The sequence below is a fragment of the Pomacea canaliculata genome, linkage group LG13 (assembly GCF_003073045.1).
Source record: "Pomacea canaliculata isolate SZHN2017 linkage group LG13, ASM307304v1, whole genome shotgun sequence".
NCBI classification, from domain to species: domain Eukaryota; kingdom Metazoa; phylum Mollusca; class Gastropoda; order Architaenioglossa; family Ampullariidae; genus Pomacea; species Pomacea canaliculata.
This window is the reverse complement of record NC_037602.1, coordinates 1,424,805-1,451,862: the sequence shown is the minus strand read 5'-3', so window position 1 is coordinate 1,451,862 and position 27,058 is coordinate 1,424,805. Positions and strand designations below refer to the sequence as shown.

The 27,058-nt window shown below is 36.6% G+C and overlaps 1 protein-coding gene across 6 annotated transcripts in view; it reads left to right on the top strand.

The window, feature by feature from the left end:
• Positions 1-2,995: 2,995 nt before the first annotated feature.
• Positions 2,996-27,058, top strand: part of LOC112553757 — a 26,718-nt gene continuing 2,655 nt past the window's right edge. The window contains exons 1-25 of one of the 6 annotated variants that reach the window (XM_025221183.1): positions 2,996-3,014; positions 4,041-4,115; positions 4,671-4,805; positions 6,065-6,256; positions 7,238-7,681; positions 8,932-9,349; positions 10,222-10,326; positions 11,211-11,267; positions 11,705-11,766; positions 12,987-13,100; positions 14,802-14,921; positions 15,233-15,358; positions 15,702-15,794; positions 16,035-16,156; positions 16,516-16,620; positions 19,117-19,206; positions 19,987-20,103; positions 22,459-22,552; positions 23,961-24,083; positions 24,304-24,450; positions 25,008-25,087; positions 25,386-25,456; positions 25,947-26,041; positions 26,515-26,656; positions 26,897-26,970. In XM_025221183.1, coding sequence (XP_025076968.1) covers positions 4,676-4,805; positions 6,065-6,256; positions 7,238-7,681; positions 8,932-9,349; positions 10,222-10,326; positions 11,211-11,267; positions 11,705-11,766; positions 12,987-13,100; positions 14,802-14,921; positions 15,233-15,358; positions 15,702-15,794; positions 16,035-16,156; positions 16,516-16,620; positions 19,117-19,206; positions 19,987-20,103; positions 22,459-22,552; positions 23,961-24,083; positions 24,304-24,450; positions 25,008-25,087; positions 25,386-25,456; positions 25,947-26,041; positions 26,515-26,656; positions 26,897-26,970 — 3,121 coding nt within the window. In that variant the 5' untranslated portion in view covers positions 2,996-3,014; positions 4,041-4,115; positions 4,671-4,675. Of the gene's footprint in view, positions 3,015-3,080; positions 3,288-3,419; positions 3,599-4,040; positions 4,116-4,670; positions 4,806-6,064; positions 6,257-7,237; positions 7,682-8,931; positions 9,350-10,221; positions 10,327-11,210; positions 11,268-11,704; positions 11,767-12,986; positions 13,101-14,801; positions 14,922-15,232; positions 15,359-15,701; positions 15,795-16,034; positions 16,157-16,515; positions 16,621-19,116; positions 19,207-19,986; positions 20,104-22,458; positions 22,553-23,960; positions 24,084-24,303; positions 24,451-25,007; positions 25,088-25,385; positions 25,457-25,946; positions 26,042-26,514; positions 26,657-26,896; positions 26,971-27,058 lie in introns of those variants that run through there. The other 5 variants (XM_025221182.1, XM_025221185.1, XM_025221180.1 and 2 more) reach the window with 5 other exon arrangements.

Here is a 27,058-nt window from a genome sequence, read left to right as displayed (position 1 = left end):
AACTTATCCGGCAAATTTTTACATCAGCTGTAATTTTCAGTTAAATTCTGGCTTAAAACACAGCACGTGTAAAATGAATCTATTTTTAATGGTCTCAGTCTTTTGAAATATTTGTCCGCATCATGAAGAAAAAGATACTTCAGTCAGTTTGAACGTTTAATAAAACCTTACCTAACTTCAGACGTAGTTATACTGACATACTGGTTTCTGTAGGCCAGGGGTGGGCAATTAATTTTTCCAAGGGGCCGCATGAGAAATTGGGATGGTTTTAGAGGGCCGGACTAATATAGTTAACTCAGTTTTACCCAATACTGTATATAAGGTGACCAGACGTCCCGCATTTGGCGGGACAGTCCCGCTTTTGACCTCGTGCCCCGCCTGAATATCGGACGGGAAGCCCAATGTCCCGCTTTCTGGCTTTCTGGCAAGTCCATCAAATGTCCCGGTTGTCTTTAAAAATCACTTTTTTCGGCGTTCTTTGACGGTGACGACACCATCATCGGCACGTGTCCCGCTTTCGCCCCCGAAACGTCTGGTCACCTTAGTATATAAAGTATATATGCTGGCGGGCGGGCCGGTCAGAGACAGGAGGCGGGCCGGATCCGGCCCGCGAGCCGGCCTTTGCCCAGGTCTGCTCTAGGCAGAACCTGGAATATGACTTTTTCATTGAGTACAATGCAAATTTGATGAGGCTAAAGGTTAACGATCGCTTATAGCTGTAAAATGTGTTTAAATCAAAGGTAGGCATTTGTGAAAATATACTAATTGAGATTTGAGAATAATTGTTAGGGACATGGGTTGTCACCCTTGAGTGTTTCAAGAAGCATTGGCTGTCTCCCTTGACTATGGGATATTAGGAATGCAAGATAGTGATTTAATTATGGATAAGAACATGACTGAACGAAATGTTTATTCATTATTGGAACCCCTGTAGTTGTTGATAACTCAGTTTTGGCATTCCCAAACAAGTCGTCGAGGTAGAAAGACCCTTTGAAGATTTTCTGTGTGAAAGAGACTGCATCGGAATGTGAGTGGTTCGATCGATCTTTAATTGCCTTTATACAAGGTATTGGATATGTATTGTAACGTCATCATGAATAAGTGTCTGCATAGAAAACACCAAGCAGTCACGGATTATAGGAGTCGTACCTTCACCCTCATCAGTCTACGTTGCCTTCTTGGTCAACACCAACTATCGATCGAAGATCATCGAGATGGTATAGCATATTGGCGGCACAAATGATCGGGGAGTGAATTCAAGGGGATGTGTGTGTGTGTGTGAGAGATCGGACACGGACTTCCCTTGAACATATGTGTGATCTTTTGCTATTCTGTTTGCATTGGGAGACCGGTGTGGGAAGTGATTGGTGTTACCAGCTGCTGTTCACCACTTGAAAGACTGTAGAATTTGAAAGTCTGAACTTAAGTCACTCTCCACCATCACCTCACCAACAACGTTTCGCAAAAAAACTGAAAACCCATCTGTTTCTTTCAAACCAGTCTTAAACTACAAAGAAACACTTCTGTCTATATTTTTTACTTTTCCTGGTGTTTTATATATTTGTTCACTTTATTTTTTTCTTCTTTTGTTTTTTTTCTGCGCAATGAGCATTCTTCGGAATGGATACCTGCGCATTACAAATCGACATCATCATCATCATTATGTGGGAGTGAAAACGGAGAATTATCTTTTGGATGTAGAGGTTTTATGACTTTAAGGATGAGAGTAATTTATGTAAATGTTTTATTCTGGGACTGTTGCTATTAATTATTAGCCGCTACTTGTATGTTCTTAGAGTAGCTTTTTCTTTCCTCTGCTTAAAGATAATCAAAACTCCCGACAATAGATCGAAAACGTGAAACCCATGGACAGATATTCATCGTGACTTGTGAGAAAGAATTTAACACGCGCGAGATCCACTGCATGTTTGCTGGTGTGTATTGTCCGCATTAAGAGTGTGTCCCTGACAATAATCTCACTTTTAGAATTGAAACGTGTTTTAAAAAGCATTTTGATAAAAAGCTTAAGAAAGCAAATCTTGTGGAGCTGCCCAGTTCTGCCACATGTGTACTTTTAATTGTATACATGAACTGATCCCATTTATCCCTATATAGGCTCCTCGATCTATAAACAGAAATATAAAGAAGAAAAATGAACATCGGTGTCATTAACAATATTTTGTTGTCCTGTATGTAGATCTTGATGTGCAATTAGTCTAAAAGCCTATATCACAGTAGATGTATACAAATATAAAAATTACAACATGCGTGTTTTCTCATTATGTATATAATTGTTTCTATGTATCCATTATACAGTTGAGAGATTGTCATGCTCTGAACTAAAAAATAAAATCTTCATGTACTTGACTTTCTATGTGAATGACGCCATATGTGTTTTGATGGTACGTACTTGCGATGAAAGATGATATTAAAATTATGATTTTAGTCCATGATATATAGCTAAAATATGTGTCAACTTCTGTAACACTCCACGACACTGATATTGGGGGTCACCTTATAACTTAAATTATGATTTGGTTTGAAACATTTTTGGTGAAATATGGTGACAGTATCTATATATAAAGTTATATATAACTGTTTAATTTCGATTTCAGTTCAATATATAATGTACGTGTTTTGGGGAGAAATTAATTAACATACATTTTTTTCTTTGATCTTATTAAAATTATTCTCCTTAAAATCCATCTTTCTTTTCGATGATATAAACTTCTACCTGTGAGGATCGAATCACTGTACAAAACATGAGAGGTGAAGGAAAACATCAGAAGCAAAATATGCTTGTACGTATGTGTTAATTGTAATTTCGAGTACATATAAAAATCCGAAAACAGGTACAGTTTATATTTAGTACAAATTGCCAATTAAGCTGTAGCACCATCCTTATCAGCTCTGGCTTATGATTTTTCAGAAAATTCTAAACTGGAAGTGGGTAAGGAAGCATATATATATATCTTATTCGATTACTTCCCGATGTTGGTTTCAAGCGAGAAAAAGTAATTAATTTTACTGTTTATACATTGCTAATATGGTTTTATCAAAGCAATTGACTGCTGCTAGGGTTTAATTACCACATATATAGTTGTTAACCATGCATGCTTTTTTGTGAATTCTTCATTTTAAATCAAATCGAAAAAGGGAAGCTTTCATCTTGCGTTGATTCGGCATGAGAAGATGGAGACCGTCATAGCGTGTCACTATCAGCCAAGAGCAGATAATTTACTTAAATATCTTAACCACCCGGAAAAACCCGAAAAACTGTTTTTCTGGTAAGTTCTTTTGTAACCGATTCTTTGAAATCTAAAATGTTGTAGAATGAGAACTGATATGCCTTTTCTTATAGCGTTATCAATGGGAGAATCTGTGTTTCAACATCTGTTATTCCCACCTTTGGACTGCCAGTGATTTCCCTTTCCTAATAGTGCGTGAAACGAAACGAATTTTGTAATTCACTTCACTCTGAATCATTAGGCCTCTAAAATGCAAGTCGTCATATTTTTTCTTAGCCATTATTTTTTAAAATATAGTCAGATACGAAGAGGGAGAGCAGCACAAGGACTTTACACTATCGGGACATAGGGTATTTCATATTATTAGTCCAGTGTTAGCAACCTCTACAACCTTATGTCATATCTGGAAGTTACATGAAAGTTTGTGCCGTTCACAAGACAAAACAAATAACTCAGATATAAAAGTCTTGGTGCTGTTTAGTTCATTAATTAACTGCTAGGAAATCATTCCAAATTTCATTTAGATCACTGAGTTGAAATGGCCCTATGCAGAAACATTCAAAATCCAGCCATGTGTTACTATCTTATTTATTAATTTTTAACACCTTGGCAAATAGAAACGTAACTCAGCAATAACAATATGGAAAGATTAAGCATAACATGTTATGTAAATATAAATGACTTAGTAAATCTGTTTAATAAACACTACTGGATGAGGTAAAGTGTACATACTATTTAAAAATATTTTGAGATTATGTATGTCTAAAATACTATTGACATTTTATTTTGCAGCATATTGTGAAGACATTCTTGGCTTGAGCCAGCATAGATCAACTTGCTGTTTAAAAAATAGTAATATGAATCCAGGTAAGCATGTGATTAAAAAAAAAACTAAACAACACAAATCTATTTTTGAATTATAGCTGTACTGCAAATCTTTACCTTCTTAATACAGCCTTCAGCGTCTGTGGTATTTGTGCACAATTATTCAGTTCAGTCTTTAACTTTGTGAAATATTTGAAATAACCCATGGTTTGCAGCCTGCAAAACTAGTGGGGTAGTAGTGGGCCCCACTATACACCCAAGTGAGGTGATAGTATGAAGATAAAAGGGATGGTAAAGGTTAGCCATTATTCTGCTACTGTAGGAGCAGCGAACTGTTGATGGTTTAGTGCAGGTGACCCAGCATATAAGGTGTAGCAAAACGTCCATATTCTGACCACGTAACATGCCTAGAATGTAAAAAATTTAGTCCAGGGTTTTTGCAGCAAATGTCTGCATGCATTGATGTCATTGCTGTTTCTGAAACAGGAAGAATAATAGTAGAATAAGTTTAAAAGTTGATAGGAATGAGTTTTCATGTTGATGGCTGTTGTGACTACACTTTTTTTGTCTCTTGTCTCTCTGTTGTCAAACTTTCAGATTAGATGGCTAATAAGGAAGCAAGCCCAGCCATCCAGTATCATATACACTCAACACAAAATCTGACTGTTGCTGAAGAAATAACAGTTGTAGAATCTGCTGAGATTGATGGCGCAGAGTCTGATGCTGATGATGGTAAAAGAAATAATTGATGCTGGTGATTGTAAAATAAATAATTGATGCTGATGATGGTAAAAGAAATAATTTGCTTTAAAAAAATTGAGATTCCTGCAAAAACAGACTTGACTATCTTGTGAGAAAATAATCTTAACATTAAACTCACAGAGAAACTGATAAACCGATCATAAAGTAAATCAGCCTTTTTTGGTACCAGTCCAATAAAGTAAGATCTGATCTTGCATTTTTGAAGTACAATAAGCTCCACTGTCTTCATTATGCTTTTAGTCAACAGCACTGAGCATACTGCTTGACATAGCATCTCAGCTATCTTATTCCAAGATGAAGATGAACACATAATTTGTAGCAGTACATATGTCAGCTGTTGGAAGAAAAAAAAATACAAATTCCACTTCATTTTGCCACTACCATAATTCATATCCTGTTAAAGCTGTAAAAAAAGTGTAAGAAATTAGTGCTTTAAGTATGATTCTCATAATAAATTTGTAGTTTTCTTGGGTGATAACTGAACTTGATAAACTTGGTATTTGTAGGAAGTAGATATGGTTATCATGAGAGTATTTTAAAAGACAAGAAATTTATTATGAATACTAAATTTCTTATAGAATTGTTAGGTCATTTTTTGGGCATGTAAAGTATTTTGCTAACTAGACACATATTGTCAGATATGTGACTGGAAATTTGTTATATGATATACAGAAAATTTACCAAACATAACCACAGATTATCAAGGTATCTAGCATGTGAGCATCTTGGGTGGTCTGGTAGCACTTGTCACCGCTACAATGAAGGTTTGCTGTCCTGGGTTCAGTTCTTGTCTTGGGCACGCTGTTCTTTCTCTGTATGTTGCATATGTTTACTAGGCTGGCTGCCTTGCCATGATATAGCCTTAGTTGCTGGCTCGGTGTAAAATACCAATCTTCCACCAAACTCCACTATTTGTGGGCATCTTACATTTGGATGCTATTTTCCTTTGTTTTTTTTTATACTATTTTAGTTGCTTCACTTAAATTTTGTTTATGAAGATGATAATTTATTTTTACAAAAAGTGATCGTAAAAATAGACTGAATATTGAAATAGTAACATGACATGAGGTGAGTTCCAGAATTACATTATTTTCATAATTATATTTTCATAATTATATTTTCATAATTATATTTTCATGTCAAAATTTTAATGTGATCTTTTCTGTTGCAATTTATAGCAATGTTCTTTTATTTTATAACACGAGCTTTGAGTGTTTCCTCTCTTATAGGCACCACTGTTTCAGTTGGCGTCATTCACAATGGATGTACATCCCGCTGTACCCAGACGATTGGTCATATCATTCGTGACAGCAGTGGAGACACGTATATCACACAGAACTTGAATCAGCTCAGAGTCATTGTTAATCATGAGGCAATGGATATGCTTATAAAAAACGACTTCAGAGTGGATAAAGTTCAGGGTAGGTAATTAGGCATTTTATGTTATAATGGAGATTGGAAACCAGAATTCTTAAAACTAGAAACATTTAGTTTTAAAGAAATAATCATGATAACAAATGATATTTGCTGAGTAACTTTGCCAGTCCAAATCTGAGAGTTCCATGCAGAAGCATTTATCATAACAGAATTTGAATCTGTTGGGTTGTCAAAAAAGCCATGGCATATTTTTGCAACCGATGGTGCTAGTTCATTTTTGGAAGTACTAGAGTCATTCATATCTATATTATTTCTGTGTCATTAAACAGCTAGCAGTTCTTCATTCTAATTTTAAAAAAGTGAGCAATTTGAGTTTTGGAGATTTTATAACAAGTTGAAGATGGAGATCAAACTGCATTTCCACCACATTTTAATGTTTTACTTCCATAAAGTGAAGAACCCTCGTTTGCAGTGACAATGCTTTACAACAACCCTAGTGCTAACAATGGTTCATGAAATTCTGTATTCGGACGCTGATGGTCTGCATTTCTTGTGGTTCTGGAAAACTGCTACTTTAGCATGAGAAATGCAGACTTTCAAAGTCCGAATAACCCAAACTGTCGCTCTGTTTGGTGTAGACTGCTGGCAATGTTGTGAATGATGTATCAACATGATGTAGTACACTGCTAGGGATGCTTGTGGATTATTAGAACTGATCAGATATGCTTAGGATAATTTTAGTGAGCACCTGCGGCAGCCAAGTCTCTAGATAGTGTAAAACTGTGATTTAACACTGTCCTAAAGAAGAGCAAATATACTCCTCATGTTTCAACAACTAAAATTTGATGAATGCAATTCTGATTGAAGCTGACAGGCAAGATGTACATTTGAGAAGAATATGCAAAATTCACAATTACATATTTAAAAAGGAACATGCATTTCTTTTTGTTAAATCTAAATTGTTCAAGTATTGAAGAAAAAATTAGTGGAAAATTAGTTCTTTTCTCTTTTTTTTCTATTTCCAGACACTGTGCATAAATGTCTTATGAGATTAAACTGGAATGGAGAGGAAATTCTTCGCAAAGCTTTGACAGCATTCAAACTGACACTAAAAGAAGACATGATGCCAAATCTTCTAAAGGAAGTCAAAGACATTATTTTAGGTGGTGCAAATCTAAGTAAAATGCTCAGTTTGACTGAGGCATTGTTTAAGGACTTTTCCATGAAGTGGCTGGGCATTGACCTTGGTTCCCTTGTATTCATTTTTGAGCATAAAAGTGAGGAAGACTGCAAAAAGACCTTAGAAGGACAAATGTGTCGGGTACGTCGAGAAAGGATCATTGACGTTCTGTTTAAGTTTTTACCATCATGGGTGCCCAGAGATTACAGATTGTGGGATGTGTCTAAATACACGCTGACTGATAAAGATTTCTTGGCATGGCAATCATATCCGGTCTCATTTTATCAAGGTGAGATAACTGTATACCTATATAGAACAAGTGATGCACAGCATGCATAAATATTACCAAGACATCTGTAAATTACCAGTCCCTTTTTTGATACATATGATTTCTATAGAACAAGAAACCAATATACACAGGAAGAAGCGACAGCTTTTGTTGCTTCGTTATAAACTAATTTCTTTGTTAAGGGCAGATTAATAAGGCAGACCTAAAATACATCTTTCAGATAATATTTATTCTAGAGGAAGGTGCAAGATGTGGTATACAATGTATAAATAAAGTTGCCATTTAGACTGCTGAAATTTTTAGAGATTGTTAAATTTTAATGGTCGTTAGTGTAATTCTGAGAAATTCATAATTAAATAGACTCTTATTTTGTTTATTTAGTTTATAAATGCCATGTTGAAGACGGGGGGAGGTGGGGTGCAACAATTTTTAACAGGTGATGCAGGCATTTGTTTCAAATTGTTAATGGTGGTAATGTAGGGTGTTGTATCCCTGTAGTTGGTGTTGTTGACTGTGATACAAATGGTCAAAGCTTGCTAGTGGCAAGTGGGTTTGCAAAATTCTTTTTCTGATTGGGTCTTGGGTTACCCAGTGCAAGATGCTATTTCACCAAATCTGGGGGAATTTCCCCCCTTCCCTTCTATTTTTTTAGATAAACGCCTACAAACATCATAGTGCACATAACGAGGTCAGTAACAGACTTCATGATTGTAATGAACATATTTTATGTTGCCAAGACCTCAGCTTGTGGGAGAGCTGGGACCATGTATTAGTGTGTCACAATTTTGACCACTTTTTGTGCAATGTGGTGTTTGTGGGCTTGTATATTGAGAACAAAAAAAAAAAAGAAAACCAAACAAACAAAAAACTGCCCAGATTTTGGGAAATAGTATCTTGCACAGAATTTTGGAAAAAAATGTGCACCCTTCTAGTCCTTTAAGCTCAGTTTTCTATATGCCAAGCCTTAGATAAAAACGAACCTATGCTCCTATGATTGCTAGGCAATGATCCTTTTCCTTTAACTGGCTTCAGTTTACTCAGTCAGACACATATATCTAAAAATAGCATATCTGGCTGTATATTTTTTGATTCCCTATGGCTCTATGTATTTTAAAATAATTTTATTAAAAAATTTAATATCTTTTTCATTTGTTTTAGGTGTTATTTTCAGCATTAAAAACAGTATCTGCTTTAAAGCACTTTAATACCAGATATTCTGATTTGTGCAAAAGTTATTTTTACATTTTCAGGAGTATACTCAGAAGAAAGATCCTTGCTGAGAATAGAGCAAAAGCTAGAAGAAATGCTTGAGAAGATCAAGGCCTCACTTGAGCAGTCTGTAGTCACACAGATCAAGGAATTTGCAAAGAAAGAAATGTCTGAATATTTATTGCATTTCAAACAGGAGACACAATATGAACAAAGACTAGTACATATCGACAGCGGAAAACCAGAAAGTATAGAAAGTGAACCTAAAAGATCTCATGTAAACACTTCTCATTTTGAAGAACACCAACAAGCAATGGATGGAATTTCAAGCAAACCCAGACAGCACCAAGACAATTTGAACAAAAAGCACCCCGTTTTTCATGCATATTCAGCTACAAGCATGTCAAGACCTGATCTGAATTCACCACTTTACTCACATTTTACCAAAGAAGATACAGAGTAAGCATTTTTTTCTAGAATATTAACATTTCTTGTGCCATTTTGCAAAATGTTGCTGCAGTCAAATCACTTAAAATGCCTTGTCATATACGCAATTACATGTTGTATTTATTACTGTAAATTTTGGGCAATAAGCTGTGACTTCTTTTTACCCAGCTTTAAGCCCTAGGGCTTAAACAGCGATACGTCTTGTTTTTAGATTTTTCAGGATTTTCAGTTTATTTGTAAACCTGATCAAACAGCAATGGGGTATGGTAAGGAAGATGCTAGCAGCCATTATTTGAAGAGATTAAAGTTGCAGTAGTCCCACCACTGTGTGACTTTCTTGTTATCTCTTTCAAATGATATATTTACCCAACCAAATTACATTGTAGTCTAAATTTGCTCTGCATAATAGATTTTCTTCCTTTGAAGCTACCTCTATAACAACCTAAAAAGGGTCAAATCACACACACGTAAACTCTGCCACACTTTATTGATAAGATTATCATCAAACTGCATTTAAACAAAATTTAACATTTATGCCAATATTATATTTAAATATTAATGTGATATTAATTTTAATTTATTTAGTTTTCCAGTCCAAATTTACGTATATTTTATTTTTTTTAAAACAAAATCACAATGAATTGTACTCGGAAAAGAACTGTTAGACTCAAAATTGGCTAAAGTATTGTCTTCTACTTATATATGCCATATTTCAAACATTTCTGTTGTTTATAAGCTATGACAAAGAGAAACAAGCTAAAAAGATTCATATTTGCCCTATCTCACTAAAGTACTTGCTTTTGAAATATCTTAAAAGAAAAATTGCCAGGTGTTGTTATGAGCCTCATATTGATGGAACAGTATTGTTTGTTGATCTGTTGTAGTAAAAAGTGGCTTTCTGATTATAATCTCCAAGATCAGACCTTGAAGTCACTCCACCTTCAGCAGGTTGAAAAACAATCTGAAGATATGTCTGTTGAATATAAAAGGTAATAATACATATTATCTTGTATAACAAAATGCGAAAAGAGAGAAGAAAATTATGTATTTGTGCACATGCCTACTGTGCTTCACTGGTTAATCATGTGTTTCCTAAAATTTTTCATTTTCAAAATTAATGTTTATTGAACATGACGAAGTTTAAAATATTTTATATGCAAATTTAGTGTGCTGTATTAAAAGTTGTTATTACTAAACTAGCAAGGGTACATCCTGTTGCCTAGATTGATTTCTATTGTGAAGTCTTCCAGTTGTAATTTTATTGTCAGCTTTGGATCTACCACTTTATTCAAGCTGTTCAGTTCAGAGATTGACATGCATGACATCAGTATAGCAAAGCAATGAAACAGTTGTCCTTACATTTGTTGTACTTTGATGTGCCCTGGATAACTGGGTGGGTTGACAGCTCACTCTTGTTTTGTTGTGATCACGGATTTATATCTCTTCCTCTCTTCTTTCTATCATAGTGTATTTCCTACCTCCTTTCTCTCTCTATATATATATATCATAGGGTATCCTATGAAATGATGTTGATGGAAAAAATAATGTCAGCATTAGTGACATCAAAGTCTTTGCCAGAATCTGCCATTTTTATACGTTGTAGTAAATTATGTCCTCAGAAGGTGTAGGTGGTCCGGTGTTGCTATTGTTAGTACCTGTCAGCAATACAGTGAAGGTTGCAGTGAAGGTTGGCTGTCATGTGTTTAGCTTTCATCTCAGGCACACCGTTTTTTCTCAGCATGTGGTATCTGTTTACAGGGCTGGTTGCTTGAATATGAATATCAAACCTTAACTGCTTTGACTATCTCTTTTATATCAAAACTTCCATAAGCACTCTGTAAAATGGTTTGAGAAATTTTGCATCTTTTTGTAGTACAAACACTGAACCTGCAAGGGAAACGTCACCTGAGAAGCCACCACCACCCCCAGAGTAAGGAGAGAATAATTATTTTGCATGTGAATATGTTTATTGTAAATCTGCATGTGCAGATTATTAATTATTCAGCTGGACAGGCAGATTTATAGTACATATTATATAATGCATAAAAGAAAGAGGTTGGGTAGTGGGAGCATTAACTGAATAGACACAGTGCTGCTGTGACAAGAAGAGAGAAAGTTTAGCTGCAGTTTGTAGCTTCCAAAATGTATATACTGTGGTGTTATTTCTAGCGGGGAAATTACGGTTAAAAATTAAACTCTTAAAGGAAGCAGTCAGTTAATGATAATATCGTGCATCCTTTAGCATTTGGTCTTTTTAAAAAAAAAATCAGTTATGACTAATGTGAACAAAACATATTAAATTACTGTAGATAGCAAGTAAGATATTTGTATGATTATTCTTTGTGACGATCTTTTTTTCTTTCTCAGTGATTCAAGTGAAGAAGAAAAGGAAGAGGCACCATCGCCTAAAAAATCAAAAGAACAGCTAGGTGGTTACTTACGGTTACTTTGTCAGAATTTCAAGTTGTGGGTTCCTAGGAACCACAGGACTAATGAATGATCTTGGGACAATACAGAGAAGAACTCTGTAGTTGGTGTTGAATGACAAAAAGGAGAAGAAGTGCATTTCTGGTTGTTCCACACAATTCTGCATAACATACTTAATGCACTTGGTGTATTGTGTTAAATATTTGCTATATTTAGTAGTAGTCAGAATTTTGTCGCTGAATCTTCCAGCAGCAGCAAGAAAATGGTTTTATAAACAGCAAGAGGCTCAAGCTGTTTGATAAATAAGCAATGCTCTAACACATAACTTGAATATTTAATTCCCTGAAACGTAAAAATATTTGGGGAAAATAACTTTCAAATCTAGTTTCATTCTGCATTCCTGTAGCTTTGTAAATGAGAATTTCTGTTACAGTCATAAGTTATCCATAAATCATGAAAGAATGATCATGGGATATGGGTTTTCATGTGAAGATGATCACATATACATTAGCATGTATGTGTGTGCATGTACATATCTGCTATGCTTACATCATAATAATAATAATTTGAAGCATCATGACCAAGATAGATTGCACTCTGCACAGACCAGTAATTTAATGATAAATGAACACTAGATTACAGCCAGTGGATGTCAAGATGCGTATAGGCACACTGAACAACATAAAGATGAGGTGCAAGAGTAGAACGTAAAGCAATGGATGAAGGTATGAAGGGATGTAGATACTATAAACAGTGTAAGATGAAGTCGTTACATGATGGTTAACATGACAGACAGTATTGCCAGGGAGTTAAGAATTATAATTCAGAGATAGTACTCTATGAACAGATATGTTTTCAAAGTGTTTGAATGTAGCCTTTAATCCGAGTGGCAAATGTGATGTGAAAGAAAGTTCCACTGTTTAGCAGCACAGAGGGAGAACGTCCATTCGTATGTGGTCTTCGTATGGGACTGTCGTTGTGGGAGGGAGGGATAGAATGCAGGAGTTGTGATGAGTAGCAGAGGTTTCAGGCAGAAGTGTGGACACAAGATTTCAGTAAAGTAGTGGGGGAAGGAGCCATCAAAGAATCCATATCAGATTTGGGAGCTTGTAGTCTACATATTGCTCTTCATATTCTTTAGAAAAATGTTTGGCCACAGAATGCAGGAAAACTTTTTTCTTTTTGTAAGATCATCCTTATGACAGAGTTTGTCTTAATTTAGTGATTCAGGCAGAACAGCTGCTGAACTGGGTAAATGTGAAGAGCAGAGCATCCCAATCCAAAGATCCAGAAATTGTGCGCATGATGGATCAAGTTATCCATGCTCTAGCTGACGGTGAGTTGACATTTTCAATCTCTGGAAGATCATTGTGCGTGCGCGTGCGCGTGCGCATGCACGCACATCAATACACGTCTTTTGATGCACATTATTATTGACAGTTCACACCATTACATGATGATGATGATAATTGAATTTGTAAAGTGTTTCCCCACATATCCTAGTGAGTTCAGTGTGCTTCATTCGAAAGACTAGTAATGAACTGAAAGTCAACCATATAATAAATATAAACTTAACTAAGTGTATGAATGACAAATCAAGAGTGGGTGGAACAGCACTCTTGATTATGCAAGATATTTCCTAAAGAGATAGGTTTTGAGATTAGATTTGAATGCATCAAACATGGTTTGAAGAAAAATTCCTAAGACTGGGGCCTGAGAAGGAAAAGGATCATCTGTTGAATTTCTCCCATGTGATGTATAACACAGAAAGGATGGTAGCATAAACTAACAAAGTGGTATGGCATCTGTAGGTCAGACAGGTATGCTAGGGCAAGGCTATAAAGACAAAGAAAGTACAGTGTGGTGATTTTGTAATCAGTGTGAGCTTGAGCTGATATCCAATGAAGCTCATGAAGAACGGGTGAAGCATGGTCTACTTTAGATGATGAGCAGCATTTTTCTGAGCGTTTTGAAGTTTGTCCAGCAGGCGGTTATGGACATTGATGAATAGTAATGTGAAGTAATCCAGCTAGGACAACACAAAATGAAGACATGTGCATTTGGTGTCAGAAAGCCACAGGAAATGTTGGATGTGACTGATTGTGTGAAGCTCAGGGAAGATGGACTTACTGCATTGATGTGATTGTGTGAAGCTCAGGGAAGATGGACTTACTGCATTGATGTGAGGTTCAAGAGATAGTGATGCTTCAGTGCTTCAAAGATAACTACTAGACAGAATGGTTAACCCAACAGAACGTAAAGGTATAAAAAGATGGCACAGATTTCATTTTATTTAAAATATAGGAAAGTTCAGTTTTGTCATCATTCATTTTCAAGTTGTTGATGGACATCCGGCTTTCAGTCTGTTGTGTGCTGTGTAGTAGTGCAGACCTGCTGGAGCTGGGAAGCAAGGTCAGACACTAGCAATGTATTATCAGCATACCTATAATACTGCAGACTTAAGTGGCGGATGGTGGAACCAAGTGGTTGGATGCACAGAGAGGGTGGGGGGAATTGCTATTTTATGCCAAGTCAGCAACTAAGTCTATATCATGGCAAGGCAGCCAACCCTGTAGGATGTACAGAGAGAGTACAAGTAATTTTAAGGAACTGGAGAAGAAGGTCATGGTGGAGTGTATCAAATGCAGCTGATAAATCCAGCATTGGCAGTAAGGAGATATGATCTTTGTCACAGGCAGATAGTAAGTCATTCACCACTCACAACAAGGCCATCTTAGTCAAATCATTCTCATAATAGGCCGAGTGAGATGCTTCCAGTACACTGTGGCTGGAGAGATGGTTCAGGAGCTGGACCAGCACCCTGTCAAATACTTTAAGCAGAAAAGGGAGATTAGAAACAGGATGAAAGTCTTTGAAGTTATTAGGGTCAAGGCTGGGTTTCTTTAGAAGTGGGGTAATGACAGCATGCTTACAGATGGGTACAGCACCAGCTAACAAATATGTTTTATTACAAAGAAGTAGTAAAAATGAAAAAGGAAGGAAAAATCAAGTTAATGTACTCTATGGATTACTGCAGAAGATCATCCAGCGCCTAAGGCTCGGGCCCTGGATACAATCCTTGTGCTGGACACATCAGACAGTGTTGCTGATCAACATCTGGATGCTCTAAAAGCCATTGCACACACCTTTGTTGATGGCAAGTATTTTTCTTTTTGTGGGAGCTGTTTTTGTAGCCAGTCTAATAGCACATTTTGCTTTGATAACACACATTCTTTGAAAGTTCCATGGAAAGTCTTTAAAAGTATTTTCGTATTCTCAATTATTTACTGGTTGGATGGATGGAATAAAGACTTCTGAGAAAGGCAACATGTACTATTTTTGTCTTTCTAATTATTATTGCTATAATAATTATGAAGGGATTTAAACTCTTTTTGCTTGCTACATATTCTCATGGTCTTAGTGAGAATGCAAACTCTGACAATTATTGATGGTTTTTAATAATAACAGGGATAGAAGAAATGGTCGACTCTATGAATCTGGAGGAAAATCTGGCAGTGGTGCAGATTGGGAAGGGTCGAGCTTGGGTCAGACAGCATTTGACTAATGACTACTCACGTGTGAGAGAGACTATAGGTGAGGAACATCAGCAGGAGAGTTAAGTTCTTCAAATTTTTACTTAGAGCTGAGACAAATTTAGTGAACTGGAAGGACTAAATTGTGAGCACTTAATTAGCAGCATGTAAATACTAGGTCATTACATTTATGACAAATTGCTTAGATAATGTACTAATTATTAGGAGCATGTAATTCTAGGTCATTACTTTTTGACAAATTACTGTTATACTAATAATTAACATCTTGCCTCCAGGTAGGTGTGAGAGCTCCTTCAACATGAGTAAGTTAAATTTAAGAATAGTTCTTGGTGTGTTCAGTTTTCATTGTGTATATTGTTGATGAATAGTGTAATATATTTCAGATGAAATTTCACCTCATTCTGCTATGGAAACAGGAGGAAAGACTCCCCTTTTCCAAGCTCTTATGGTCTGTCTAGGAGCCATTGAAGGCAGAGGTAATTCACCAGATGTTTTTGATGAATCCCCAGTCTGCATCCTTTGTATTTCTTTTTTATATTCTCCTTTCTGGCTATTGCATGAGTTAGATAGTGTAGGTCATTTGAGAATCTGGTAGCTTAAATACTGAAGCATGTTGAAGTACCTTCACATTATTTTTAATATCCTTTCAGTTTTTGATCACTGAAGCTCCATCCAGTCTCCTCAAAAGAAGTTTCCATATCACATTTTGTTTCTAGGTGGACTTGTGAATATTGCTGGCTGTCACCGTGTCAGGCCTCGCATCATCATGGTTACAGATGGGCGACCCACAGATGAAGCCACGGAACATGGCAAAGACCTACAGACTAACATCAACGAGGTCAGTCAGACAATACTGCACGATGAGTCAGCATCACATGAAACACACGGAAGACACAGTGTTTAGAGTTTAGCGATGTTCTAATGATACAGGAAATATGGTTGGTTATAGGGGAAATTATTACATATTAGTTACTTTGAAGTTGTTTAATATTATAAAGCATCTTTATGATTCCAGTCTTTCTTGTGGTCTCTCAGGGTAAAATATCACATGAGCATATAAAACAGTATATCTGTCAAAATCAACACTTATCTGTGAAATTGTAGGCTTTGTTTTGGCACACGAACTGCATTAAACTGCTTTAACACATTAACAACATGAACTGGTAATATAAGTAGAATTTTTCTTTTTGCTTGTAGGTCAAGTTTGCTCTTGTTCAGCTTGTGACAGAGTTTGTTTCCAAGAAACATAAGACCACACCTTCTCCTATCTTCTGGGTGCCAGTTGGTTCTAATCCAGACAGGGTACGTTTTATTTCTCAAAATAATCTTGAATTAAACAGCATATGTGTTGGTTTGCATAAAGCAATGGTTGATTAAATTTTGTTGATATGACATTTTTCTTTCTTTTATTTTAGAATTAATGCATATTAATCCACTAATAATCCACAACATTGCATGCACACAAATCTACAATCATCTGGAAAAGATTTGGGGATAAATAAAGTGTTATCTTAATTAAAGTGACTTCTTTATGATGCCAAGGCCTTTTAAGTCCAACGTCAACAAGGTTAAAGCAAGGTTATATGCATGCACGGACAGGCAGTGACCTTAACCTTGTCTAAACAAAACTGAAGTTGAAGTGCTGCTCAGCCAGCCCCTTAACTCATCTCTTACTGTTCAGTTCATCCTCAGAGGTAACTTCTCAGCCAGCGCCTGTTTTGCACAATGTAGATGCATCAAGCTGTGTGTAAATTAACAAATAGGGGAGGAAACTGTTGGTACCTTTAGGAATTGTTCTATGAATTACTTCCTTTTGCTTAACTAGTCAACCAAGCAGGTATTTTGTTTTATTTGAAAGTAGGCAATGAGTCAGTTGATCAAGAGCCATGTTTTGAGAGAGTTGCCAGTTTCTTGGTTTGACATGGATTTGTAGTTCCACAGCCAAAAAATGAAGACATAATAGTTAAAGTTTAATGTATATACTAATAAAATATTTCATTTTTTTTAGAACTGTGTACATATATATATTGTGTACATAAGTTTTTTAATTTATATCTCATGAGCAACTTTCATGGCAAGCTCTCTGAAAACAAAAACTATATTTATTACAAATCATATTGCTTAAATGTTAGAAAAATGATTTTTAAAATGGTGTGTCACTGATGGTTGATTAATAGGTGTTAACCTTGGAACACATCGTACTTCATGCAAGCACTCTTATTCTAAGCAATGAATTGTTTGCTTTTTGTCCATAAGGGAAGAGTTAATTTGCTCTTGGCTTGGATAAGCTAGAAAACCCAAACATTACATAAATTGTCAAGGTCCAGTTTGCTGCACTGAACATGATAGACTGCAGTCTATACATCTTCTCTGAGAACATTAAAGCACTACTTTCAATAGCCAAATAAGTTCTTGGGAGGCAGAGGAAGAAGAAATGATCTTAAGGCACAAACATTATCCTAAATCTCTTTGACCCAAGGAGGGTCTTGAAGAAAGAGAGGAAAAGCAACACTCAGAGCAGTACACTGTGAAGGCAGGAAAAGGAAGGCAGCTGGGGAGAACTGGAGCAGTGCCAGTAGAGGAGGGAATGACACAAGTTGACAGCTAAAATGCCTACCAGCTCAACATAAGATATCAGTCATTGAAGACAACAATGATCATCTTCTCAAGGTAAGACCGGCTGTATTAACCAATGAACTGAATATTCCAGGTACTTGTACAACTTCCAGTTAAAGACAGATACGATGTCTTTCAAAGCAGGGAGACTAACCAGTGAGCCTGTGGACCTACCAAACCTATGGGAAGAGATCAGTCGAGCTGTATGCAGTCTGAAGAGAGGGAAATCACCTGACTATATCCTGACTATATTGACGATATCTCAGCTGAGCTGCTCAAGCAGAGTTGGAAAAAACAACAAAGGCCCTAACTGTTCTGTGCCAGAGAATCTGAGAGGGCAAAAGGGCTTTATTTAAGTCATCAAATTGTTTTACTAAAGCTCAGTGAGTGTGGTACTACTCAACAAGCAACTAGTAGACTTCTTTCAGACAATGGGTGTCCATCAAGAGTGCTCTCTTTCGCCTGTACTGTTGACATCTTATTAGAGAATGTGAGAAACACTATCACACCCACTGCCATTGTTTGGAGGCCTATATGCAACCTATGGTTTGCAGGCAACACCTCTCTGATGGCCAACAGCAAACTGCCTGGCTGACAGACAATCCAAACACATAGAATGGTGATCAACACTTCATGACTGGAGTAGTGCTTGAGAAGGTGAACACCTTTAAACACTTAGGTTCCACCCTTTCCAAAGATGGTTACTGCACTCAGACATCCACATCAGCATTGTAACAATGACAGCAGAACATTAATCTGGATGGTGCAGTAACACCATCGGGTTTGCTACCAAGTACAGACTTTACAAGTCCCTTGCAGTTCTCAACCTACTGTATGGATGTGAGACATGAACATTGATTGCTGACACAGAGAGAGTAGAATCCATGCATTTGAGAAGAAGTGCCTGAGCAGGCTACTTTGAATAGTTCCTACATGGAACACAAAACCAGTGACTTTGTATTGAGTATGATTGCCAGCATTTTGGGACATCAGGACCCCTCTCTGGCAAAATAAAGGGCAGCAATCCGGTTTGGTTTGACCATGTGACCTGGTACAATCTTAGACTGTTCTTCAGGCTACTTTGGAGGGGGTCCACATATGTAAAGGAGTTGACTGGTTGCTCTGTGTAGTTAGCACTGTTTTAGTCATGGAATTTTAATGTCTCTCTAACTATTGTTGCAGCCATTTTTAGAGTCCCTAGCAGGACTAAGCAATGGAAAAGTGGTGGACCCTGAAAACATTCACGAGCTTTGCAGATATTATAAAACGCAGGTATAAAAACTTTTTTCTGCTGATCAGGCCATACTTTGAGAGAAGATAAAAGATATATCATAAAGGGGGATAGTACAAGAGGGAGATTGAGATAAAGGGTCATCATTAGCAAAGTGTCATCCACAACCACACCATCATAGCATGCACTTTAAGCAGTCATTGACTTTCATCATCAGAGTTTGTAAGTGTTAACTATAGGGTTAGAAAGTGTTAACTATTTATAGGGTTTGTGTCAGCTATTTATGGAGTTAATGTTAACTATAGGGTTTGTAAGTGTCAACTATTTATACGATTAGTGTTAACTATTTACAGGGTTTGTAAGTGTCAACTATTTATAGGATTAGTGTCAACTATTTATAGGGTTTGTGTCAGCTATTTATAGGGTTAGTGTTAACTATTTATAGGGTTACTGTCAACTGTTTATAAGGGTTTTTAAGTACTCACTGTTTAGTCAAATATTTGATATTTAGTGCTAGTAGTGCTAGAAAAACGATTGTGCATTTTACAAACTGATGAACTTATAAAACTTTAAAAGATGCTTGGAACTGTGGTCCCAATGACAATTACTGTATGCTATAAAAGTGAAAGAGCATATATGAAGACTGCAACACATGCACACATATACAGTTTATAAGAACATACGCTCAGTGTGCATGCATGTATCCAGAGCCATGGGAAGAAAATCTTTACTTATATCACATTCTGTTTATTTATTTATTTTGTTAATTTCTGCATTATTTTCTCATAACCCTTTGCATAAATTCTTATTTCATTTGACAGGAAACTATTGGCTGTGTGTACAAGATGGTGCGGAAGCATCCAGACATGTATCAAACTAAAGAACAGGTTTTGACAGTTGTTACTGCATTGGCAGGCAACCTTGAGATATCCGAAAAGGTAAAGTGCTTTAGTTTTGTAAATACTGTGATGTGGGGATGATGGTGTGCTTGCACACATGAGCATGCATATACAAGCATATGTATCTTTGAACTTGGATGTGAGAATAAAATAGGACATACATTTACTGTTGAGATGGTTGGATTTAAGAACATAGATTAGTTTCTTCTTTGGCATTACCAGATGACATGACGTTAAGAGACAATAGATTTCAATTGCTCTTTAACCATCAGAAGTTGTCTCTCTGACAGTGATCTAGTATGTGCATGGCATGCGGGGCACTTAACTGGTCAGCTGAACTACAGCAGACAGCTTTAAAGGCGACATCAAAGCCAGAGAAACAGTGGATTTTTTTTCTTATTGGTTACAGTGGTGTCCTGCCACACTTCGCTACTCTGCTCTTGAGCTATGTGCTGCACCAGTCACCAGTAGGTGTGCGTTGCCAGGGAGATACCCACAAGCTCATGTTTTGTGTAGTTGGCAGCTGATCGTTCCGATTGCACCTTTATTTCTCAAAATGTTATCTATGCCCATTTCATCCGTTTTCTTGACCTGCCTTTTGAAGATGTGCATCCAGACTTTAAATATAATGATTTATTTTCTTTGAATAACCTGCTGCATTGCAGGTTTTAGAATCTCTTCAGAATCTTCCAGATTGGTTTTTCAGTTGTTCAGAACTCAGTTGCGACCTTGACCTTCATACTCTTTTTTTTTTTTTTTTTTTTTTTTTCTGTCACCTCATTCTTCTGCTGCCTGCATACCACACGCCATAGGCTTATAGTGTGGTATTTAGTTGTACCGGACTCTTATCATTTACTCCTTTTCAGACCTGGGTCTTGATGCTTTGTTTTCTGTCACCTTTGACTCTGCATCTGGACAGCAAGCTGCCTCACATTTTTTTTCCAAAGCTGCAGACTGTCTGTGAGTTCTTAGCTGAGTAGATTTTACTGGTACTCGAAAGTGTCATTAATTTGACCTGGACTGGTCATGTGCTGGTCTTGTCCACTTCTACTGTGATACAGGACCATGTTACTGTGTTGCAGGACTGTGTTACTGTAAGATGACCTTACACTCTTCTTCCCTGAAATCTGTTTACAGATGCAATTTCTGATACCTGCAGGCTTTGGTGGAAAGACCTCTTTGGATGACAACCACCAAGGACATAGTGCAAATGCTTCAGTGTAAAAGTTGTGTGACTGAGCACATGGGTCCTTGGACAGGTCAGGCCGCATGTGCTGGATGAGCATATGTGAAGGATTACGTCAAAGTTTAATACTCAGTACTTCAAGAACAAGGAAACAAGGGAAATTTATTACTGTGAAGTCAAGAATAAGTATGGGGTCCTTTCAGGACTGACAGAAGAATCAGAGGAAGAACACTGGTCATTAACACTCAAGAGCATTTAGAAGACAACCAGTATAGATGTTCTAAAGAAGAGGGAAAGAAATCACAAGGAATGGATGACTCCAGAGACCTGGGCAAAGATTGAATCAAGAGAGGGACTGAAACAGAAACTCAACCAGTGTCAAGACCAGCAAGAGATGGAAGATCTTGAATATTGGAAAGCCAACCGCCAAGTGCAGAGGTCTGTCAGGGAGGACAAATTACGCTTCACCCATGAACTCACAGAGGAAGCAGAGAGCAGCTATGCATGTAAACACGAAGCGACTATACGAAATAACACAAACTCTGTCAGGCAGCAGCATTAACCCAAATGAGCTGGTTAAAGACAAAGACAGCAAGACCATAACAAGCGATGCAGGACAAAGACTGCCAGATGAAATCAACCTTGTCCACCATCCTTACCTGACATACTACCAACAACTGAACAACTTCATGTCAAGACCAGCCCTCCCACTAAGACAGAAATCATCAAATCTATCAAAAGCATAAAAAGTAGCAAAGCAGCAGGCCCCGATGGTACACTCCCAGAAGCACTAATGGCAGACCCAGAAACAACAGCAACAATTTTACAGCCCCTCCTACACAAGATCTGGAACAAGAGCTAGTACCAACAGACTGGAAACTAGGCCACCTGGTCAAGTTACCAAAAAAAAAGAAGACCTCTCCCAGTGCAACAGTTGGCAGGCGATCATGCTGCTATCCATCCCCAACAAAGTCCTGACAAGGGTAATTCTAGAGAGACTGAAGAAGGCACTATACAAGAGGCTATGTCCCACTGTTTAAAAATGAATTGTAACCTATTATCTCCTATAGTCTTGTCATCTGGTAGGTCTCAAAGAAAGAGAATTTACATGAAAATGTTCATATTTCTGACCTATTCCTGGTATGTCTTGGAACTGTTAAATTTGTGGATTAAGAACTTATGATGTGTTCTTTACATTATCATGCCAGGATTATATTGTGGAGGAAGTCTGCAGAAAGCAGAGCGAACCCGATAATGAGCAGGTTGATGCTGATGACTTTAATGGTGTGTTTGAGGACACAGGTAGGTTGTTGTTTTATAGCATGTGAGGTCTGTATATATATATGCTCATATGCAATATGTTCATATGATAAATACAGTAAAAATATATTACCATAAGAATACTATGAAGATATGTTTTGTCAAACTGCCTTACAAACTGCCAGTCAGATCGTTGATAAACCTACACTGTAATATTCCCCTAGTGCCAGTGGACGAGGGGAGGAAGTTTTGTGAGAGGCTGTATGAAAGAACATTCAGGAAAGGAAACTTTATTACTCACCATTTCATTCATTGAATAGATCATTGCAAGCAGACTTATTTATCATTAATAATCGTCAGCACAATGTCATAAAGACAAAACTATACAGTAAAATCTTAGCTACTCTGGTGAGATTTCTGGGGCAAGCAAGTCCAAATACAAACACATGACTCCAGAATGTCCCATGAGTCATTAAGGAGCTGAGATGCCCTTTGTGAATCCATTGAAACTGTCTTGAAAGAAATTTATGGAATATGTAACACTGCAGATTTCTCTCAAGAACTTTGACCCTCAGAAAGACAAGGGCTTTGTTGGCACCATAAAGCTTCACTTTACTCCTAGCTTGCAAGTTTTCAAGCCCAATTGGTCACAATGATACAGCTGTGGGCAGGGTAGATAATGTTTGTTCCTTAATCAAGTGCCATATGAAAAAGGTTTTGTACTTATCCACTTGTTTTGGCCACATCAACATAATGACAGAACAGTTATTTTATAACATCCCCTTGCAATCAGTTTTTTTGGTTTCACTGCTGAAAAAGAACTGGCAGAAAGTGCACGCACTTTACATTAAGTCCCCAATGGGACCTGCCCACAGAATGTTCTAAAATTTTGTCAAAAAATTATACCTGATGCAGAGGGGAAGAAAAGTGCACTGCAAAGATAAAAAAGAACAGCACTTCATAAGCTGTCTACATTATTATTAATAAATGTTGCATCACATCATTGTGTGATACCCTACAGAAATAATATTACATTTTTATGCTTAGAAAAGAGACTTCTCTTCTTTGCATTGCCACAAATCAGCATTGGTAAATCATTTTAGACTATACATGTGTGGAAATAAAGTAGATAGCTAACGGACTATATAACAGGGAGCAGACATTTGTGACAAGAATAAAGATGAGGAACAGCACAACCATGACAAATTGCACTTAATCCTGAATTGAGATACTCATTTTGTTGTTGTTTAAAAACTTAATAATTAAATGTTTCAAAAAAACATTTAAAAAACATGCATTGATGTTGAAATTTTTTTTAGCTTTCTTAGTTTAATGAGTGAGCAGCAGAAGAAGTAGGGATGCGGGAGAAAGCAGACCTTTTGAAACAGAGTAAGAACAAGGCATGATTGATGATAGTGCTAATATGTGAAGACCTCCATACATTTTGCAGAACGTGTTAAAAGTGGAGTGCTTTTGCCACTGGGCACACGAGTTGTGCGTGGTCAAGATTGGAAGTGGGGCAACCAAGATAAGGATCAGCCAGGCACTGTCATTCAGCACCGTCAAAAAGACAGTAAGATTTTGTCATGTCTGTCACTTTGATGAAAAGTGCATGAATATTGACATGTATAAATATGTTTGTACTTATGTGTTTTATTGCATATCTAATGCATATTGATATTTTATGTTGAATGCTGACTAACCTTTGACTGTTGTGTCATTAAAAAGATTTTTTAAACATTTGGCTTTGAAACAACCCATATACAATGATTTTCTAAAATTTGGTTGAACAGACTGGATCTATGTACTGTGGGACCATGGGACTCACAATGCCTATCGCTATGGTGATGGAGGTCAGTTTGATGTTATGCAAGCCAGTCATCGTCCTCGGATCCTTGCTGATTCTGAACTGATTGAAGTTGGAGTTCAAGTTGAAAAAGGTAAAACAGTATCAAAAGATACACTGGGAAAGAGAGAGTAAAGGTACTGATTTTTGCATCTGTGGTAGACGCTGTAATTTGTGTAACTAAAATTAAGAAAAAATAAAAAAAACTTATATTCAAAGAGGATAACATTAACAGTGACATTTTAGTTTCATTATGGATACAGTTCAAATATTCATAGGAATCATGTGCATGCATGCAAATACAAGATTGCACTATGTGCCCACATTAAAATAATTTTGTATGGTTTTTTTTTGTTTTTTGGTTTACTAAAGTCATGTTATAATTGCATGGAAAAGATACAGGAATTCATACACATGATGTAACTTTACTTGCTTACTCTAGCCATTATCCCCACAGGTACACACACAGATGCATGCCAATACAAATATATTAGTGGATCACTAGTATATATTTGCATATTAAGAATATATTAGTATATCACAAGAATTGTAGCTTATACAGTCATGCTGATTTGCCTTAACATAATGTAACTGACATTCCAAGAAGTACACAGACAACAGAGGATGTAGTATTGATTGAAAACTTTTCAGGCAAAGGATGGAAATCAGGAGAGGATGTTGGCGATGGAAAAGGTGTCGTCATTCGTAAGCGCAAAGATGGCAAAATCAAAGTAAGTTAAACATTATTTGAAGATGTGTTTTGTACAACAAAGAGATATTTAGGATGAAAAGTGTTCCAAGTCACTTCAATTGTAGTACACAGTAGATAGCTGAATATTGAGGTATTCTGACAGAAGAATGATTTGTGTTCAATTGAGGCAAGCTGGGGATCATTCCCTGATGTCAAATACCATCAAACAGAAAAAAAAGAGAGGTTGAACCTCAATCTGTTAATATACATGGATGCTGCAACAGATTGAGATGATCAGAAGGGCTGAATATCCATATTTGTCTCTTATTTGGTTTCAGGTACGTTGGAGTAATGGATACATTGGCAAATACAGATTTACATCAGATAAAAATTCTGTGCTTCAAGTCAGGTATTAGTGAACTTATTTAGTATTTCTATGATAATGTCAAATATAAACCGAGAAGTATTTCTGTTTGGTATTTGGCATAGAGAACAATGTGCCTAACTTTATGAAGTGAAAATAAGGACAACAGCATTTGGATGAAGTCAATTTTAAAAGAAATTTGAACATTTTTATTTTGCCATTATTACATAAATAATAGCATCATTAACAATACTCATTTTTTGGGCAATATCTTATAATTATCTGATGTTCTTGAAAATATTTGTTTGTTTTTGTTTTAGATGGTTATTATATGCAGTATAGTTCATAAGCAGGAAAGTAGGAGGAAGAGATTATTTTTCAGTTTGACAAGTTTTTTTTTCAAGAGATACTCCTCCTGTTTACCATTTTCCACGATGGATATTTAATAAAGATGCCAGACTTTTACATGATATAACTTGGCAGGCCAAGCGATGGTTATGATCCTGTACATGGTGTGTATATGTGACTGTTGTAGTGAAATCTGCTATGCTATGACAAAGTCTGAAGATTCTTCACATGTCTTATCTGAGGAGGACCAAGGAGCAGTTGGAGGACATGACCCATCTGAAGGTGAAAAGTAATTACTTGGTGTTAACAGGTCTCCTGCTCCTATATTGTTAACCAGAGACAAAAAGATCCTTTCAGTCACCCTCTCAGGGCTGTTGAGATATTCAAAGGTCAATCATCTGCATACCATCCTATATAATATCAAATATATATATAGACACATACTAATATCTGTATTAACAATTCTATATAATATTTATATATCTATACCTGATAATGTTTCATCACCTTGGTGGAAGTAGTGGGGGAAATTGATGTTTACACTAGACCAGCAACTAAGGTTATATCATGACCCAGCAGCTGGCCTTGCAACTAAGTGCTTCATCCTGGGTAAAAACATGACTGTGACAAGAGCTGAACCCAGACAGCTCATCATCACTATATTGGTGACAAAATCATTGCAGGAACAGACTGAACTTTCCTTAGTCTCATTCTTAGTATTCCTGGAGAAATGTGCGGTATGTGTTTGATTTCAGGATTGGGTCCTCGTGTATGGTTTTGGAGAGAATCAAAAATAGATGAGTGGCATATGTATGATCCAGAATTACAGGAAAAGATACAAAGTGAATATAAACGCCGCCCGGAAGGTTCTTGTGTAGTCCGAAGAAATGGACTGAAGTAAGATTTTTTTTTATCTTTGGTTTGGTGGGGTTCAAATGTACTCCTTACATTAACTTTTGATAACAGTAGATTATGAAGTAGTATCCTTTTTAATTTACATTTCAGCTGATGTGTTTATCAGCAAGTTTCACACTGACAGACAGTGTTTTGATAGTGTACATTTTCTCCCAGAATCTAAGAGTGATTAAATGTACTAGCATCAAGACAGTCTTTTTAGATTGATTTTATTGTATTCAGTCGGAGAGTGCTGTTTAAGACAAACCAGGAGAAGACTGTGGATAAAGGACTGGTTTACGAAGTAAAATCAGAAGGTAAGTTATAGCATTTTTCATTTCACTGAGCTGTGTAACCACTCCACTTTTTTCTGAGTGTGAAGTTTATTGCATCACAAACCTCCAG